Source organism: Miniopterus natalensis, chromosome 1 (genome assembly GCF_054644295.1).
Source record: "Miniopterus natalensis isolate mMinNat1 chromosome 1, mMinNat1.hap1, whole genome shotgun sequence".
Classification (NCBI taxonomy): Eukaryota; Metazoa; Chordata; class Mammalia; order Chiroptera; family Miniopteridae; genus Miniopterus; species Miniopterus natalensis.
The window spans coordinates 200357792-200376814 of record NC_142081.1 but is presented as its reverse complement, the minus strand read 5'-3'; the positions used below and the strand labels follow the sequence as shown (position 1 = coordinate 200376814).

The 19023-nt window shown below is 57.5% G+C and overlaps 2 protein-coding genes across 6 annotated transcripts in view; one reads left to right on the top strand and one right to left on the bottom strand.

Moving 5' to 3' along the window:
* The window catches only part of ADD1 (adducin 1), a 72005-nt gene extending 58305 nt beyond the window's left edge, over positions 1 to 13700 (top strand). For 2 of the 5 annotated variants that reach the window (XM_087828476.1, XM_087828481.1), the window contains exons 11-16: positions 2051 to 2152; positions 2743 to 2832; positions 3484 to 3576; positions 7988 to 8144; positions 10658 to 10744; positions 12766 to 13700. In XM_087828476.1, the coding sequence (XP_087684602.1) occupies positions 2051 to 2152; positions 2743 to 2832; positions 3484 to 3576; positions 7988 to 8144; positions 10658 to 10744; positions 12766 to 13118 (882 nt within the window). In that variant the 3' untranslated portion in view covers positions 13119 to 13700. The remainder of the gene's footprint in view (positions 1 to 2050; positions 2153 to 2742; positions 2833 to 3483; positions 3577 to 7987; positions 8145 to 10657; positions 10745 to 12765) is intronic. The other 3 variants (XM_087828489.1, XM_087828491.1, XM_087828497.1) reach the window with 3 other exon arrangements.
* Positions 13701 to 15286: 1586 nt separating this feature from the next.
* SLC75A1 (solute carrier family 75 member 1) lies at positions 15287 to 19003 on the bottom strand. The gene is made up of 13 exons (XM_087817170.1): positions 18930 to 19003; positions 18262 to 18477; positions 18040 to 18136; positions 17710 to 17813; positions 17320 to 17478; positions 17078 to 17239; positions 16676 to 16784; positions 16477 to 16588; positions 16185 to 16293; positions 15997 to 16087; positions 15851 to 15898; positions 15677 to 15766; positions 15287 to 15469 (listed from the first exon to the last, which is right to left on the bottom strand). Exons 2-13 carry the CDS (start codon positions 18433 to 18435, stop codon positions 15354 to 15356), a joined length of 1371 nt encoding a protein of 456 aa, XP_087673296.1. The 5' UTR covers positions 18436 to 18477; positions 18930 to 19003; the 3' UTR covers positions 15287 to 15353.
* Positions 19004 to 19023: the final 20 nt, after the last annotated feature.

Genomic DNA, 19023 nt, shown 5'->3' with positions numbered 1-19023 from the left:
TCTAGTGTTTTCTTAGGCAGTTTCCCCTCTGGGCTCACGGTGTTTTCTCTGCTGGCCGGGTTCTCTTGTTAACATCCCCCCTGCTTCTGTCCCAAAGCCTCCGAAAGCTCTCAGCAGCTGCCTCCTGCATGGACTGTTGCATGTGAGTAGACGGCCATTGGGGAGAGTCTCCTGACTCCTGCCGGGTGCGGCATGACCCAAGTGTGGCGCAGTCCACCGCAGATGGCTGCTGCCAGCGCTCTTCACGCCTGCAGTCACCGGCCCCGAGCCATCCTCGAGGTCCTGGCACTCAGACACTCTGTGAAGATGGTCTTCATGGCCCCTAACCTAGCCTGTGACAGCCCCTCCTCCTTAGTGGAGTCTTGTGAGCACATGGAGGCGGGGACAGACCTACCTCTGCATGACCAGTTCTGTAGTGCAGATGAAATGAGCTCAGACATGTGGGCACCCAGTAAGCAGACGGGGCCTCCTACCCCCTCATAACAGTGCTCTTACTTTATAGACGTATCAAAAAGAGAGTCTTGTCCTGCAGGCGGTTCTGGTTTTCCTGATGCACAGTTGGTGAGAGCACCTCTGTGCCCCTAAACCAACGTGCCACCCATGCGAGCAGAGGTTTAGTGTTTGAGCCCGTCTTTCCTCCTTCCTGCTGCCCGCCTTCGCACCCACCTCCTTTCTCTCTGTCCCTCTGTCCCTTTTTTCTTTTTTTGTGCCATTTGTTTCGCTTTTACTGACTTTACTTGTTAAAGGGAGTGGGCCTGAATGACTGCTGCTGTCAGTGCACGGTGCCGAGTGCTGTGCGGAGTTTTTCCGAGGCGTGTGTGTAGCAGCAGCTTTGAGCTACATGTACTATTAGCATGAAACAGTGTGAAGTTATTCGGGTGTGATAGTCAGTGCTGGCGTGGAGGGAGGCCTTGGCCAGCATTGGAACGTGTCTCTTGTTGTGGAGTGACACAGCCGTGCGTGCTCCAGGTTGGTATATTCACTTACAGTCCTTGTTTCACGTTTGCAAACGCGGTCAAGCTCCTGAGATTGCTGTTTTCATGTTTTGACTGAAAATTATCTTTAGTGAAAGGCTGGAGTGGTTTAATCGGAAGATAACGTCAGTGAGTACCCCCTAGCTCTTCGCCCATCGCACCCCTCACAGTGGCTGAGCATCCGCCGCTCCTGTTGCTTTCTTCCAGGTCTTACGTTTATGGCTCTCTTAGTGCCTCATGAAAATACTCTGAAAAGCATAACATTTGCTCTCTAAGGTGGGCTTGTTTTAATGCTCAGTGCCTACTCATGCCTCAGAATGACAATGTGATTAAAAAGGTCATATTTGATTGGAGATAAAAATAAAAAAGGGAAAGGCAGGGTGCTGGCAACATGCACCGATACCTAAGACAGCCTCCTAGTAAGGGCCGCAGCGCTTCAAGTGCATTTGGGATATTTTTGTAACACTCAAAGTGCGAAGTTATGTAAAATATTCGACATCACCAAATCTTCCGCCAGGCGCATAAGCATTCATTCATTCAGCGACTTTCTTGGGTTGAAATAGCTACGCAAACAGTGCCTTCTGATGCTGCAGTTTATTTTAATGCAGAACTTTGGTGATGCCCACTCTTGCCTTCCAGTCCCGTCTTCCCTCCCTCTGGGTAGCACGTCACATTGCTTTCCATGACCCTGTCATCTCATGCTTCCAGCTGGCTTTGGTGTTGACGACGCTCAGAGCGGTGAACCAATGTGCTCTGAAGGGTCCCCACTGGCTCTTCCACGGGAGTTATGGGCACAGCTCTGTCGTCAGCCCGTGTCAGACCCTAGATTTCAGCCGGGCTTTCTAAATGGCCCTGGCCTGTCAGTCACGCCTCTGGCTTCCGCCATTCCTGGCTTCTGTCTGGACATGCCCCCTACCCCGTCTGGCCCCCGCAGTGGCACAGGAGTGTGGTCATTGGTTCATCCTCTGTGATGCTCAGTGCATGACCAGGTGTGAAATAAGTTGGACAGATTGGGTGCTACGGTGTCGCTTGTTGCTGTCCCATTTTTGACATTTCAACTCTTCTTGATGTTGCAGTGGACTAAAGAGGATGGGCATAGAACCTCCACCTCTGCTGTCCCTAACCTGTTTGTTCCGTTGAACACAAACCCGAAAGAGGTCCAGGAGATGAGGAACAAGGTGCGTGGTGTGTGTGGGGGGCGGAAGCTGCAGGGGTGGACGGGGTGCTCGCTGCTGCGGGGCAGAGCGTTTGCTCCGGTCGAGGATTCTGCCGCCACCACTGTTACATCTGAGGCTGCTCTGCGCGGCTTCTGTCGTGCTAGCCGCGTGTGAGCACAGGCAGCCGGAGCCTGTGGTTCCTGAACTGGCCATTACACAGTGGGCAGAACTGCAGTTTGCAAAGCCTTTGCCCTGCCTTTCAGGGTTCAGTGCAACACTGTGAACATGTAGTGTATCAGAACAGGGGACCCACCGTGTTCCTAGTGTCCCGATAAGATGGACACATGGGGAGTGTTCCCCTCGAGTGAGCAAGCGCTTTCCCAAGTCTCCCAGAAGGGGAAGGGTGTAGGAATGGGCCTCGCTCCCGTCAGACCCACCCAGTACTGAGTGGGCGTGACCAGCGCCATCCAGCAGGCAGGGTGGTCATGCAGGACCAGCGGGGGCAGGGGCAGGTGGGAGGCCTGGCTGGCAGGTGGCTGTGGGGCCTGAGTCCCAGTTCTGGTGAGGTGTCTGTGCTGTTGATGTGTGTTTCTCCTTCTTGCCATCCTCAGATCCGAGAGCAGAACTTACAGGACATTAAGACGGCTGGCCCCCAGTCCCAGGTTTTGTGTGGTGTAGTGATGGACAGGAGCCTCGTCCAGGTGAGAGCTCAGAAGTTATTCTTGTTATTCTTAACTTGGGAGAGATTGACGCCAAGGTAAGTGTTCTAGGCAAGCAGACTTTGTTAAAAGCCTTCTTGATCAGAAATCACCTTGTGCCTCTGTTGTAGGCCCAGCACAAGCATGCCCAGGGCGTGCCCCCTCCACCTGCTCTGTGCAGCGCATGCCCGTGCAGGGGTGGCACAGCTCGTGGGGACCGACTTGCCCAGTTTGAGTGTTGTACACTGTAAAATGCTAGATAGGGGTTTGGTGGACTTGTTCTTGTCCACGTTGCTGTCTGCAGCAGAGTGTTGCTTGGGGAAAGTGACTGCGGAGGGTACCTGTCGGTGTGGTCCATGGTGACCCGCGTTTCTATAAAGGGACAGTGCCCCTGGGCCCATTGAAGGTAATCATGTAAGTAGTTGTCTCTGAAACCTTTCACCTGACTGCCGGGTGGGTGATTGTCACTGCCTCTTCTGACTGGCCACATGTGATCCTGGTCCCGTGGTCTGTATTTGCATGTGGCAGTGCCATCCCCGCTGCCTTCCTCATGACGGCTGTCTCTGCTGCATGCTCTCAGCGGCGCCATCCTGTGTGCTCAGTTGGTATTTCAAGCTGGGCCTGGGGCTCTGCTGACTCAGTTTACTGTTGCAGGACGCACCCCTGTCTGACTGCACGGAGACAATCGAAGGGCTCGAGCTCACAGAGCAGACCTTTAGTCCAGCTAAATCTCTCTCTTTTAGAAAGGTACTCACTGCCTGCCCTTAACTACCTGTCGGCACATGCTGCCTCCTCCCTGCCTGTCCCTCGCCCATCTGCTCCTGCTGGCTTCGTCCTGGTCACTGGCGTAGCATACACCGGTCTCATCATTTGTGAGACAGTACAGAGGCTCTGTTCTGCCTGCCCAAGTCTGTAGTTACAGTATTTGGTATGAGGTTATTTTTACAATTTCCATCATTCTGGTGGTTCTGAGAAGTGGCAGTCCTAGCGAGGGGCGTTTCTGAAGTTCTGCATGTGACTGGTTTGGACTGGCGGTGCTTCCAGGCGGCCTGCTCCCCTCCTTGCCTGCTCAGCTGTGACTGTAGATGTAATAATGACCGTGCTGTCGGGTGGTATGATCGAAGACCTCATTTCAGAGGCCTGGGAAGGAAAGCACAATAGTGTTTGTCAGCCCTTGTTGATGAAATGTGTTTCTTTTGACCTTTAAAAAAAACCTAGGTAACTTTTTTAATGTTGCAAGGGGGGAAAAGACTTGTGAAAACTTGAAACCCCAAATTATAATTCTCCATGTACACACATACCTAAAGTGTTCAGTAGGTGGGAAATCCACCTGGTACAGTATGGCCAGGTAGGAGTCTGCTCTAAGCTTTGAGGCTGCTGGTGTGTAGCACCTGGTGCCAAGGGCAGGGGCAGACTGCAGGCTTAGGGTCTCAGAGGAACGGCTCAAGATCTGTCTCTCAGGGAACAAGCCTCCGGTGAGACGAGGTGCCATTTTACCCATGTCCCAGTAGGCAGAGAAGCAGACCTGCACCACAGTTTCTTTTTTCTTTTTTTTAAAAAATATATCTTTATTGATTTCAGAGAGAGAAAGGAGAGGGAGAGAGAGAGATAGAAACATCAATGATGAGAGAGTCATTGATGGAGCCTGCAACCTGGGCATGTGCCCTGACTGGGAATCGAAGCCCTATCGCGTGGATCCTAGGTCGACGCTCAACCGCTGAGCCACGCCTGGCCGGGCACACCACAGGTTCTTATCGCTGCCTGGAGTCCTCACTGATTACATTGTTTTCCATATTTATGTATTATTCAATGGGCTGTTTTCTCTTGTCCTTAACATGTACTTCCAGGGATCATTTTTGGAGGAGCTGCTCAGAGCGTGGGAGAGAGATGGCCTCCTACCCTTTCGGCTTGTTTTTCATGCATCCATCCTGTGTGATCTTGTTAGTCCCTCACTCTTTTATCTCAGGTGTGTGGAGGTGTGTTGAGTCTGTGAGCCACGGAGGCTGACCGAGTGGGCAGATGCGGACAGGCTCCCTGGCATTAGATTGTATGTAATGGTTTCTGTTTGCACCTTTGGGGCTGCTGCCTAGGAAGGCAGACTGGTTTGCTGTATTAAAGGCTGCTGTTCTGGCCAGTCCTGCATCCAGTCACAGTTCTGGATTTGCTCTGACCAGCGTGCTCAGACTTGGGTGTGCGTCACAGTCCCCTGTGAGAATGCTTCGTGGAGTGTAGACATGGGCCCCTCCCCGGATGGCTGTGGGATTGGGGTTCCTGGGCAGACCACGGCTTCTGCAAGTCCAAGCACGAAACTTAGACCCTGTGAGTGCCATGTCCGGGCGGGACCAGCAGAGGAGGCCACCGGGCACCGAGCCCAGCCAAGGAGGTGCCCCTGTGCATAGACTCCTGTGCCAGCCTCTGTTTTCTCTGCTGCTCTTTTTTGGGTGCTCACATTTGCACCCTTGGACTTCTTCCCCACAACAAAGCACATTTCGTTTTGATGACTCCTCTGATGTCCTTGACTGGGGTTGTCTGCACGTCTTTGTGTGTGGACCACGAAGCACAGGTCACGGTGCTCCTTCTGCAAAGTGGTGCTGTTCGCTGGCAAGTTGAACTCCTCGAGCAGGTTAAAAGGACTGTGTGTGGTAATGTCCTGAAAACACCCTCTTTCTGGTAAGGCAAGTGTGCAGAGCCTGGCTTCCCGATTGAGAACCTGAGGAATGGGTGTTTGGGACTAAGCAAGTTGGGGCTTTTCTGGAAGGACTTTCCTTTGATTCCGTCTCTCCTTTGTCTTCTGACAGCCACACCCCGTGCTCCAGTGCCCAAGGGGACAGGAATCCCAGCCAGGGCTCTCTTGATTCAGCATTGCATATGCCAGTGTGTGGCTGGAAGTCATTTTGGCCGCCTTCTGGATTTGATTCCCAGTGAATTGAGTCGTTAGAGAGTAGGGTGTGAAGATTTACACTTAAACTGTGCAGCACAGGGAAGAACCCTTCTGCCTGGTGTGTGTAGCGCAAACTTCCTATTCTGCCGCACCTGGGAGCATTGGTGCTGAGCAACTAGTATGTGCGTGGCCCAGCCCTAAGAATGCAAATTCAGCCCTGGCCGGTGTGGTTCAGTGGTTGGTGCATCGGCCTGCGTGCGAGTTTGATCTGCTCAAGGAACGTGCCTGGGTTGCAGACTTGATACCCAGCACAGGTCATCTCTCACGTCAGTGTGTCTGACATCGATGTGTCTCCCACCCCTCCCCCCTTCTTTCCACTCTCTCTCAAAATCAGTGGGAAAAATTACCCTCGGGTGAGGACTGACAAACAAAGATAATGTAAATGTGTAGATTTTACAGATGGAAACCTGATGCTCAGGGAGGTCAGGTCACCAGCTTGGAGATGGGGCTGTCCTTCCACTCAGGCTGCCTCAGTCCCAAGCAGAGGAGTGACTGGGCATCTGCTGTGCTTAGAGCCCGTGGTGAGGGCTAGGCCTGAGGGACACAGCAAGAGCCTCCACGTCGGCTGCTGGAGGGAGCAGCCCCTCCACACCCTGACTCCCCAGCCAGGGTGACTTCTGACAGGGCCTTCCCTCTGCATCTCAGGCATCTCTCCTTTTCCTAACGCTAGCTTGGCCCTCGCCGAGGAGGGACCCCCTGCCAGTGGTGGTGGGAACCAGGTGTGTGACACCTTGAGGGCCAGGTGTCCTCGCTCAGGAAGGGCCTTGTTGTCCAAGGGGCATCTCTGGCAGTTAAGATGTTTCCTTCCTTTACTGACTTTGAACATTTAACTTAAATGGAAGAAAGTGTTTCTTTCAAGCCTCATATCACCTTCCCATTTCACTGGCAGTGATAGCAGGATGCATAGGCAGGCGCTGGCCAAATTGCCATAGATCTATAGTGTCAGTGCTCTGTGGGGCCTTAGCTATGGCAAGCCCAAGGATGGTAAGGCAGGCCTGTGGACAGGAAAGGGCTTGTCTCGGCCACAGGGCTACCGAGCAGCAGAGGCGGACTCGAGTCCCTGTCTTGGTAAGGCAGGGCTACTTCTGAATGAAAACCTGGTAGACTGGGGTCAGGCCTTGTCAGGAAGAGGGCTAACTTTGACCATCAGGTTATCTTGAATCTCAAGTCTCTGAGTACAGGTTGCTGATTCCAGCAGGCCTTTTCCCTCTGTTCCCTGGGTCTGTGTCACTGTCACTGATCATTCATGGCATGTTCTGGACACTCTGTACCCAGCTCATGGGACAGGGCCCTCAGCCTAGTCCCTGGCCTCGGTGTGGCCCTGTCTCCAGTATACATGCTGGGACCCTGTCTGCCTCTGAGGTTTGCGCTCACTGAGGAGAGTGCTGATGGACCCGGCCTGGCATCAGACTGTTTTTGGATTCTCCCGTTTTCAGTTTTTGGAAGGTCTCATTAAGTAATGGGCATGTCCGTGAGTTCAGGTTAATTTTCTCAAAGGTGACTATCTGAGCATTTGGGGGCTAACAGGCTGAGCGCGGGGCACAGAGTCGTGCTGGGGCAACAGAGTGTGCAGTGGGCTTCCCACCTCAGGGCTACCTGCCTGGCTCCCTCCCCCTTCCCGGCTGCCTGCCGCCTCCTGGCAGATGGGGTGTGGTCTGTGAGCCATCTTGGTGCCGCACAGTGCTTTGCTTTCTTTTCTCTTCTACAAATTCTGTTTTCCAAATTCCTCAAACAAATCCTGGTGTTTTGGGACATTTTTACTTCTCAGTGTCAAAAGAACAAACTTATCTGTGCTCTTGGAATGGAAGCAGAACTCTCAGCATGCCTACCTGAGTGTTGTGATCTCTGACATTTTCTGCTGTGTGAGGAGGGTACTTGATGCACAAAACCCCCTTGCCCCCCCCCCCCGTCTGTCAGTGAGGACCTGGGTTGTCCTCGAGGTGCTCTGTGCTCTGCATCTGCACTTTGCTGCCTTTGCTTCTGAAACCCGAGGACTTTCTAGGATATTTTTCTTCTGTTACATTTATTTTGCTGTATCAAAATCATGTTGCTCTGTCTTCTGCCACTGAAGGCTGTAGCTCAGTCTAACCCTCAGGGATGTCAGCGTGCCCCTGGAAAGCCGCCTCCTTCCCCCACCCGCCTGCAGCCTGGCCTGGGAGGAGGGAGAGTCCTCCTGGGCAGGGCTTCTGTAGACATGGCATCCCTTTCTGTCCGCAGGGGGAGCTGGTGACAGCCTCCAAGGCCATCATTGAGAAGGAGTACCAGCCCCACGTCATCGTGAGCACCACGGGCCCCAACCCCTTCAACACACTCACTGACCGTGAGCTGGAGGAGTACCGCAGGGAGGTGGAGCGCAAGCACAAGGGCCCTGCAGGTGAGTGCACGTGGGGAGGGCCGGGCGTCCGGGCAGGTTCAGCGTTGGCATGGCTGTAGGTGAGCGGTTAAAGCAGAGTGTTCCTTAGTACACACTTCCTCCCTCCTCACTCAGGCTAGTCCCAGAGGCAGTAGAAGATCAGACATATCTGTGAGTGCTCTGCTTGTGGGCCCACAGTACATGTGTGACCACTGCCGGACTCCTGTGTGCTGTCACAACACACGGTGGGGCAGGAGGCTGGGCCTGAAGGTGCCCTGGTCATTAGATGCCCCTGTGAAGATGTGGGTGAAGGGGGGTAGAAGGGAGGGCACTCGAGGCCTCTTTGGCCTCAGCAGCACCATGGCCACTGCCCCTGGGAGAGTCCAGGTGTGGTGAGCAGTGCTGGTTCTTCAGCTGGATTGCTGTCCACCCAGAGTGATCAGGACATTGCTCTGGGACTGTTAGCAGCTGTGTGGCAGAGCCTGGCCCTGGCCCACAGTCCGTGTCTGTGCTAGCGCTCAGCCTTCTCTCACAGTTGGCTTGTGGCCGCTGCTCCTCCTCATCACAGTTGGATTCACAGCCTGGGGGCTGCTGTGACAGGCTCTCATCTCCGTGTACCCTGGTGGTCTCCCCCGGCAGGCGCAGTGACTGCTCACTGTGCAGCCTTTGTTTTCTCTTGGTAACTCACTGACGTGGGTGGTCAAATTTTTATAAAATGGGGTGGGACTATTTACAAGTGAAAGTAAATGGCTCTGAGAGCTGGAACATCATGGAGCAGTTTATTTCAAACTTCAGATTTTGAAAAGTAGATTCAGACATTTTGAGAGCTAACAAGAGAAGCAAGCCTCCCTCGTCTCTACCATGAAGGCTCAAGTGGACCTGAGTCCTTTCCCTGAGTGCCCTTGGTTGGTACCAGGAAGATCCTGGGGCACAGACGTGTCCCGTCCCCGTCCTCCCACCTGGAGGTGCCCGCTGCTGTCTGTAGGGCCTTAAGCTCAACCCTGGTCTTTGTCCTAAAGCCTCAGGCTTGAAGTACAGTCCCCTGAAGTCAGTTTGCCCCTGGGAATTGGCCTTCCTGGAGGAGTGAGTCCCACAGTATGTGGTTGTGGCGACTCCCTCTTGTGTCGATGGGGACTATCCTGGGAACTCTGTACTGCTCCTCAGACCATCTCTGTGTTGCCCCAGTTTAACTTTTTTATATCTTGTTTTAGACCAACTAGTGCATTCTGTTGCTGCTATTGAAGCTTGAGTTGTGCAAAATACTATTGCTGGATTGTTTTTAGTATGTGTTATATTGTGACTGCCTGTCACTTTCCATTAGATGTGCATTAAAATTAAAATTCATTGCACATTGACTCAGCTGCTCTGATTCTGGTTTTCTCCCTTGAATGCCTCACACGCCCTGGGAGAGCTTTCGGTGCCACGGCTGTCACTGCCTGCCTGCAGTAGAGTAGGAACTGGGGGTGGTGTGTGGGCCTGAGCTGTTGGTCCTGCGGCCTGTCCCAATTCCTGTGCCATGTACGTGTGTCTGCCCTTTGGACCCTTCAGGAGACCCCTGCCCCACACTGGTGCTGGTCTTTGGCATGGGGTGGGGCTTGTGTACTGGAGGTAAAACTCAAACCGTCTGTCAAGGTCAGCACCTCCAACAGGAGGAAAGAAAGCCTTGGGCCTCAGGGAGGAGATGGAGCTCTTTGCTGGGAGGCTCCTGGCTTCAGAAAGGTAGTTGCAGGCTCCGTGGCTTAGGAAGGTAGTTGGGCATCTCTGTGAGATCAGAGGCACTGCTGATGATAGCTGCTTGTTCAAAATGCAGGAGCTGGTGGTCCTAGGCTATTACTGTAGAAGTTCACCTGAGAGAAGGAGAGTTAGGAGCTAGGCTAGTATTGGAGTGTGTTTCTTCCTGATGAGAGGTACACTTGGAACTTTCTGGACCCCGGGTTATAGTTCCTGCAGTGTTTCCCCTGGTCCTTGTCAGCATGTACTTTAGAAAAAGGAAACATACATTATAATTGCCAAATTCCCGTCATTGGTAGAAAATGCTCTACATAAGAAATGAAGCCAAAGTGATGCTCGGGTAGCATCCCTGGAGGTGACGAAGAGGGTGAGAGTGCTCAGGACCCTGGGCTGCTTGCTCATCAGTGGGGGAGGCTGGATGGTGAGGACTTGGGGGGAGGGGCTCTTCACTAGAAGACAGGAGAGGACAGGTCGGGGGTCAGCCATCACATTGTGTCACAGAGGCAGCTCTGGCAGATTCTGTTGGGAATAAGAATAGAAATTAATTTTGCACCCAAAGTTGGTTAATTTTTCTGAAATTCAGATCCATGCCCCAGTGATAAAATTGACTTCCTTCATCCCCTTTTGGGGAGAAATGCGGAAAAAGATGAAGACAGCCATGGCTGTGAGCCCTACCTGGTCTCTGGGACACACCCTTGGAAGTGCATCGTCCGTGAGGCAGCGGAGGGCCACCTGCCCTGGATGGGGGTACAGGCTCATGGTGGCATCTTCCCACACCCTTCTCACCTTCTGCTCACCTGCAGAGAGTCTGGATGAGAGCAGAGAGCAGAAAGATGGCAGTCCTCCAGAGAACCCCGCTGCCCCCAGCACCCCCGCCAAGCTGGAGGAAGGTGAGCTCTGGGCTGGGCTGCCCTGGTTGGGGAGAGCACGTGGCTCCGTGTGGACCGGTGTCTGAGACGGGGGTTGGGGGGAGTGGACTGGGTGTTCTGTCTGGTGGAAGGAGTGGTGGCTGACACCACTGAGGACATGTGCCTTTGTGTGGGAACCAAAGCACAGCACGTGGTCTGGGCCCAGCCTCCTTGCTCCTGTTTGGGCCTTGTCCTGGGTAACCTGAGCCAAACGGATTTGTTAGTGAGATGTCACAAGTTGGGACGACAGACTTCAGGGATTGGAACCCACGTTCATTTATGATGTCAGTTTTGCCCACTTTGCACTTTCCTAAACCTTCTGTGCTCTGGTCACACCTCTGGAAGCGTCCTCTGGTGTCTGGGCTGCAGGATGTCATTTGACTTGCCGTGTTGTCAGTCCATGGACAGTGTTGGCCTCCATCGGCCTCTCGGACCACCCACCGCATGTCTGTGGCGTGTGGCCTGCGTGTCTGTCCCTCGGTCTTATACGTCATGCTTCCTGTGTCTGTCGGGAGCCTGTGGCTCACCTTCCACCCCATCTGTGTCCACAAGAATGGCTCGGCCATTCTCCTCTAACCCGGTGGCTGTGACTGAATGTGTAGATTCTCTCCCTGTGCTTTTCTCTTCCTGTGGCTGCGTTGCAAGCGGGAGGATGTGCTAAAGAGTACCTGTTACCGTAGTAAGTACCACCGCCGGGTCCCTCTGCTTTGCCTCATTCTGCTTCTTTGTTGCTTATTACATTGTTTCCTGTTTATTAAAAACAAAAACATTGTTGTCCCCCCCCCCCCCAGTCCTTTCATCCTGGGCAGTGGCCTTCCTGGAAGGGACTCGGTCACCTGGGAGCTGTGGTGGGCAGCCTGCCCTCGGGGCTCCCATGGGCCAGGCAGCAGTGCTCAGAGCACTTGGTCTTGTGATTTCTGGGAGGGAAGACAGTCTAGACCAGGCTCGGACAGTGGGGTTGCCACCTGCTGCGTGGGGGTCGCATGTGTTCGGACCTTTGCTTAAGCTCGGTGTTTAAGCTTAATGTGAGGGGGCAGAAGAGTGACATTTGGTCCAATGATAAAGGTTCCCCTGAGCACCCACAGGCCACCTCCTAATGCTTTGCAGTGACTCCTAACCTCCTCCTAACCCAGTTCAGTGAGGGAGGGTGTCCAGTTATCCTGGGGCAGTGCCAGTCTCCCAGGGCCAAGTGCTCTGTTTGGGGCCCAAGCTCCCTGTGGCCGCTCGTCACCTACACTTAGCTCTCCTGAGGTTCAGCCTGAGTGTTGAAGCACTGAGTGGTTTGGTGCCCCTAACCTGCCAGCCGCTTGTCACTTTGTAGGCTGTTTTTAAAAAACCCTGCAAACCTGGCCTCCCCCCACCCCAACCCTTGCCGGGAATCTTCACTAGGGACCAGCCCTCGGGCTGTTTCTTGAAGACAAGTTACATTTTGCTGTTTATGTTCCTGTTCAGATTGTTAAATGGCTCGATTTTGCCCCTCCCTTCCTTGTGCTTCATCTCTCCCTTTAATTCATTGATGCTGATGGTGCACATGGTCTGGGAGTTACCTTGTGCTTCCGTGGCTGCTGCCATTTTCCATGGTTTTCTCCAGGGGGGAGACCAGGTGTTGTGGGCCCAAACTTAGGGCTACTAATTTCAGGGCTACTGACACGCCCTAGGGTTCTAGAGCAAACCTCGTTTCAGGGGTCATGCAGAACACTGCACCCAACGTGTCCCCGCCTGTCCTCCCTGCCTGGAGCCCGAGGCCCTGTGGCCGAGCCTGGCTTCGTTAGCGTGCCTCCATGAGGGGGCTGAAACCCCCCACGGCAGAGCCTGCGCTCGATCCCGTGAGCTCCATCAGCCTCGAAGCAGTGACAGGGCTTCAAGTTCCTTATCCTGTCTTGGTAGAGGCCCTGGCACCATCCCAGTGGCAGTTTCTGTGCAGGGCACTGCCTACCTTGAGGCCCCCCTTTGAGGGCCGGGCAGTCGCCCTTTAACCCCGTCTCTTCTACCCCACCCACCAGACCTGCCGCAGGATTCTGTTTTCGGAGACGACAGTGATGCCGCCACCTTTAAGCCCACCCTCCCTGACCTGTCCCCTGATGAGCCTTCAGAAGCGCTTGGCTTCCCGACGCTGGAGGAGGAAGAGGGGCTTGGCGAAGCCCATGGCCCTCCGAGCCCCGCCAGGTCCTCCACGGTGGCCAGCCCCGAGCCAGCCCCAGCCCAGGGGGCTGAAGAAGCCTCCCCAGCCCCGGAGGAGGGGGCTGCCGCAGACCCAGGCAGTGATGGGTCTCCGGGCAAGTCCCCTTCCAAGAAGAAGAAGAAGTTCCGCACCCCGTCCTTCTTAAAGAAGAGCAAGAGGAGGGGCGACTGCTGAGCCCCCCTGTGTGCTCCGCCCCTCCTGTCCCCCACCCTGGAATGCAGAGCCCATCCCTCCCACAGCAGAGCTGCCCCGCCGGAAACCCCATGTAGACCGGTGCTAACTCCTGTGCTCGCAGTGGCCTCCCTGGCGCCCGGCCTGAGCCTCAGGGCCAGGGAGGCTTGGTCCCCGTGTCCACCTCTGTGCCCACCTGTCTGCTCCTCGGGGACGCGCTCCCTAGGGGTGCTGAGGCACGGCTCTGGCTGTGCAGTCAGAGGCCCTGCCAGCTCTGGCCTCTTGCTTTCCTTCTGTCGTGATGCCACCCACTTTGTCCCTGCTCGGCTCCCCTTCACCCCAAGGTCTCAGGTGACGGACTCAGACCCATAGCTTCCTGCTGGTGTTACCTGCTCAGTGATCTCACTTGTTCCTGTGCACAAGGCCTTGGTCCTATGAAAACACCTCTGTGCAGCCAGCAGCCCAGGGCACCCTTGTGGGGCTGAGCTGGAGGCGCAGCAGCAGACGGCCCCGTGGATATCCGACCAACCTATGCACGGTCTCACCCACCACCCCATGGCCAGAACCCGGGTCAGGGCTCTGTGTCTTACTGGGTCTCTCGAGTCCTGTCGTAGGGAGGGCACATCAGTAGAGGGAGAATCTTTTCTAGAGTTTTCTTCCAGCAGGTTTGCAGTTCACCCTATGTTGCTGACTGGACATGAACGGTGACTTTTTGCTTTAGCTTCCCTCTAGCCTGCCATGGGGCACGTTCACCCGCTGTGGGTCAGGTTCAGAACAGAGGGTCAGCTCTTACCTTAACTCAGCCTGAGAAATCCCTGGTTCTGACCAATAGCTCAAGGCAGGCGTCAGCTCTGGTGGTCCCCGCCGGTCCCTGAGCCTGTTGCCCATGGAACCCTGACTTGTTCTTGGTCACCTGGTGAACCTGCACTTCACCCACCCCTGGGAGTAGTTACAGCTGCCTGGTGGGAGCTAGCAGGTAGCCATATGGACTCGAGGGGGACCTGCTCCAGGAGCTGCTCAGTGCCAGCTGCCCCACCCGACAGGCCCCCTGGGGAGGTGGGAGGGGGGCCCAAGGTGCACCTGGTGCCAGATGTGGGCTCGGGCCCCACAGACTCGACACCCAAGCAGGACCTAGGCTGGCTGCATGGCACTGACCTCTGCTTCGAGCTGACTGGCGAGCAGGCTGCTTTCCTGTGTCCATTTGTTGCCAAGGTGTGTTCACTTCCCCCCATCACCCTGCCCTTGAGTTAACCACGGACTCTTCCTTTGGCCCTTCCTTTATCCCACATATGCAATGACTTTAGTTTCACTTTGTAGTTTATTTTAACTCTTTGTATCACAACATGAAGTTTAGTCACACACGGAGGGATGCAGGCTTGGGAGGGCAGGCCCTGTGTCCTTTCCATTGTAACACGTTTTACTCACAAATAAAGTTCTTCAGGCAGTATCCCGACTAAACATTTTAATCCCTTTTGTTTCTGTAAAATAGGACTTCCAGAAATTTGTCTCATTCCCAAAAAGACCCCAAAGTTTTATTTCTTGAGACACCACCTACCTCTTGGGACTGGGAAGGACCTTCTAACCCAGAGCTACCCTGCCCCAGGGCCAGCTTATCCCGTGTCTGTCTGTGCCCCCCCCCCCCCCCCCGGCTGCTGGGTGGGGCCCATGGAGCACCGGAGAGCCAAAGCAGACCTGCAGCCAGCCTGGCGGTGGGGCTGGGATATGTGCCAGCAGAAGGGTCCCTCCTCCCCAGGCTGCAGGGCACACCCCAGCTGTACCGTGCAGCGCTGAGCATCTTGGAGGTGCTGCACCTGACTTTGCACCCTTACCAGGCACAGACGGGAAATGACCCTGTGGTCAGTGGAGCTATGACAGGCGCTCAGCTCCAGCTGCTGCTCCTGGTGCCCGGGGTTTCCCTGGGTGTGGGATGTTGACGGACGCTGTGTACTGGAAGGAGGCACTTGGTATAAAATAGCTGCTTTATTTTGTCATTCAGATGCCTGGCTGGAAGCCTAGAAAGTTTTGGAGTCCCTGACCCTGCTCTGCGTGCAACAGGCGGGGCTGCTCAGGTCCAGAGGGGAGGAGTGTGCGAGGGCCCCCTGGGCTGCAGGCCCTGGACTTCCTGGGCTGGGCCCCAGGAGGAAGGGAGGGGTCAGGCCAGCAGTCAGGGGTGGTCCTCGCGGGCCTCTGACTTCCTGCCTCGGCTCCCCCAGCCTGGGCTGGGCCGGGCTACCTCTGCTACTCGGCCTTGAGTGTCTGTGCTGGAGGCCTCAGGGTCCGCAGGAGGAAGAAGGGGAGCAGGAAGAGCCCCGACCACACGGTGAAGCAGATGGGGGCCCCCGCCAGCCAGTACACTACGGAGAGACAGCCAAGCAGTGACGAGGGCCCCCCACACCCCGCCCTCCCGCCCCTTCCCCCCAGGATGGCAGGACTGAGCTGTGGGATTAAGTGGCCGGAACCAAGGAGGCAGGAGCAGATGCAGGCAGCTGAGGGAACCCCCCCAGGCCTGGCTGGCTCCCCAGGGCACACAGCATGTCTGAGTGTTGTCCCCCAGCCCTCACCTGAGGCAGCCACCATGGGCCCCACTGCCCTGGCCAGGGCGCCCAGGCTCCGTAGTGTGCCCATGATTGTGCCCTTCTGCCCAGGCGAGCCTGTGGGGGAGAAGAAGGGGCCATCAGGTGCCCGCTGTACCCCCACCCCACCTCCCCCCCGGCCTTGGTCAGGAAGAGCCTCACCATAGCCAGCAACCACGGAGGACAGGCAGGGCACCACGACAGCAGCAGCTGAGGGGGACATCAGAGGAGAGACAGGCTCATGACCCAGAAGGACCTGCGGCCCCCAGCCCCCCACTTCGCCCTCTGGCCCTGGCAGGCCTGCTCACCAAAGGAGTAGAGCAGCAGTCCCAGGCCCAGCACAGGTAGTGTGTGCCCCCAGCCTATGAGGAGGAAGGCGGGGACCAGCAGCAGGATGGCCTGCAGGAGGACACAGCAGACCTCAGGACCCACTCCTGCTGCTCCCAGCAGAGCTCAGGAGACCACCTGCCCCCCACTTCCAGGGGGGCCCCCATACCCGTTTCACAGCTGCAATTTCCCTGCCGGGGCTAATCCGCCGGGCGTAGGCGCCCTGGATGGTGGCCATGGTGAGGCCGATGAAGAAAAACATTCTTCCCTGCTGCAGGCTGGGAGGGTGGGGACCTTAGCGCCCCAGGCCTGCTGGCCAGCTGCCCGCCCTGCTCTGCCAAGCAAGCCAGGGAACCAGGCTGACAACCACTGCCCGCCCCAGGTTCCTAGGCTGGGCCCCAGGGGATGGGGAGATGGCAGGGTGGCCCCAGGTGGGGTCCCTGGAAGGCCCGCACTCCCACCTGCTGAACTGGAAGCGCTGGTGTGCAAGGAAGCTCAGCGTGTACTCCAGGCCCGAGAACAGGAAGAGGTACAGGAAGTAGACCAGGCCCAGGCGGCGCAGGTGGCTGAGCCCTGGGGGGCAGTGGGGCGAGGGCATGAGGGGTCCACAGTCCAACAGCAGCTGGGGGAGCCCCACCCTCATGAGGGGCCACTCCTTACTGTCTCCAGCCGGTGGGTCCTGGCCACGGGCCACAGCAGAGAAGCGGAGCAGGGCCAGGGGGCTGAGCAGGTCAGCAGTAGCTCGGAACCCCAGGGTGATGGAGGGCGCCTGGCGGGGGGCAGAACTGGAGAGGCCTGCTGGGGGTCTGGGAGCATCCCTAGGCCGAGCCCTGGGGAGGGGCATGACCCAAACCTGCTCGGGCCCAGCAGCCTGGCCTCCACCCTACCTGCCAGGCCTTAGAGGCAGGAGGCATTGTGTCCCCAAGAGCCCGGACACCAGGAGAGGACAACCCAGCCTCCCCTGGCACCCATGCCTGGCATCCATAACAGGCTCCCTGCAGCCCCATGGAACCGAGCCCCCAGCCCTGGGACCTGTTGGTAGTTTCTGGGACCCCACTGTACCCGCTTCTCTGGGGGCAGCGTCTCTGGCAGGAAGCAGAAGAGAAACAGCAGGTCAGAGACGGCGAAGAGCAGGGCGAGCCAGGGTGCCGTCTGCGCAGCTAGGGAGGCGCCCAGCATGGGGCCCAGCGTGAAGCCCAGCGAGAAGGCCAACCCGATGACTGCCTGGGGAGAAGGCCAGCTGAGCCAGGAGGGGGACCCAGGGCCTGGAGCCCGGCCCCTCGTCCCCCAGCTTGTGCGCTCACCATGCCTCTGCTGTGGGCCGGCGCAGAGCCCAGGTCGGCAACGATGGCCGTGGAGAGACTGACGTTCCCCTTGCTGATGCCGCCAATCACCCTGGAGGCCAGGAAGGCTGCGAAGCTCCCTGACGCGGCCCACACGGCATACGAGGTGGCCAGACCTGCCTGCCTCAGGGCAGGGGCCAAGGGGCAGGCGAGGTCATTTGAAGCCAGGAGGGACCCAGAGTGGGGCCAGCAAACCCAACAGCACCCCTGGGTCCCCGCCCTGTTCTACAGCACCCAAGGGCCACTTGTGTCCTCAATGTCCTGTGGGTGGCAAAAACAGCTCCAGGACAGCCTGGCTTAAGACACAGGAGCTGCTGGCCCCTCAAGCACCACCCCAGGGGGCACCCGTACCAAGGACAGCAGCATCACTGGGCGCCTCCCCAGGCAGTCGGAGACAGCCCCGGTGAGCGGAGAGGAGAGGAACTGCAGGACTGAGAAGACGGAGCCAATCAGACCTGAAGGAGACAGAAGTCATGGTCACCACACCGCAGTCTCAGCCCCCAAGGGTTTGGCCACACTGACCCTGCACTCCCAGGCCATGGACCTCAAGCCAAGGCGGCCCTGACAGAGCGGACACTCAGGGAGGGAGCAGACTGCCCAGGAGTAAGAAGGTAGGACCAGGGAGAAGAGGGAAGGGTCCAGGACAGGACCGGGGGCTCCCAGCACGGGGCTCGGCCGTACCTCCGAACAGGACATTGTTGTATCTCTTCTCCGCTGGCATCCCGATGGCTGCAGCAAACCAGTCCACCCCTCGCTGCCAGGAGCCATACAGAGGGTCCTGCGGACGGGACGGTGAGGAGCCGGAGGCCCTGAGGCGCTGGGCTGGGCGGGGCGGGGTGGAGGGAGGGAGGGAGGGCCGGGACGCGGCGGGGCTGGGGCTGGGGCTGGGGCTGGGGGGCTCACGTGTGCGCGGCCGTGGCTCTCCAGCAGCCCCGGCAGCAGGGGCAGCAGCAGCGTAAAGGCCAGGAGGTCCAGCAGGAGGCCGAGGAAGACGACAGTGACCACGCGGGTATCGGACGCCTGCTGCTGGCGGATCGGGGGGCGCGGGGTGCAGCTCCCACCTGCTCCCCAGCCCATGATGGGGGCGCTGGGATTCGAACTGCCCTGGGGGTGGCGGGTCTGCAGGACAGCGCCTCCGGTTACCGCGGCCCCAGACGCCTGTCCCACGTCGGGGAAACTGAGGCCCCCGCTCCCGTCATGCCCCCACCCCGGTCACCGCCAGTGAGCACCCAAAGGCGGCGCTGGCCCTGCCCTGCGGGCGTCCGTCCCCCACGCGGGGTCCCCGGCGCGCCCCCCCAGACCCCGGGCGGCAGGAAGTTCGGGCCGAGCGGGTTGCGCAAGGAAACCGCAGCCGGAGACCAACCGTCCGGCGGGGCCGGGGTGGGGGCATCGCGCTCGGGGGCACCCCGTCCAGGCATCCGCCCTGCGTTCTCGTGTGGAGCGGGAAGGGAAACTGAGGCCGGGAGCAGCGAGGCACCTCCGAGGCCCGGGGCGGGGTCCGCGAGCCCGGAGGACACGGCCCCGCCCGCCCCGCCCGCCGCCCGCCAGGTTGCCGGGGCCCCTGCCCGCACCTGCCGCGGCTGCGCCCTCGGGATGGACGGACGAAGCGCGGACCGATGGACCGATGGACAGGGATGCGGAACCTGCTGCCAGGCACGCTGCCGG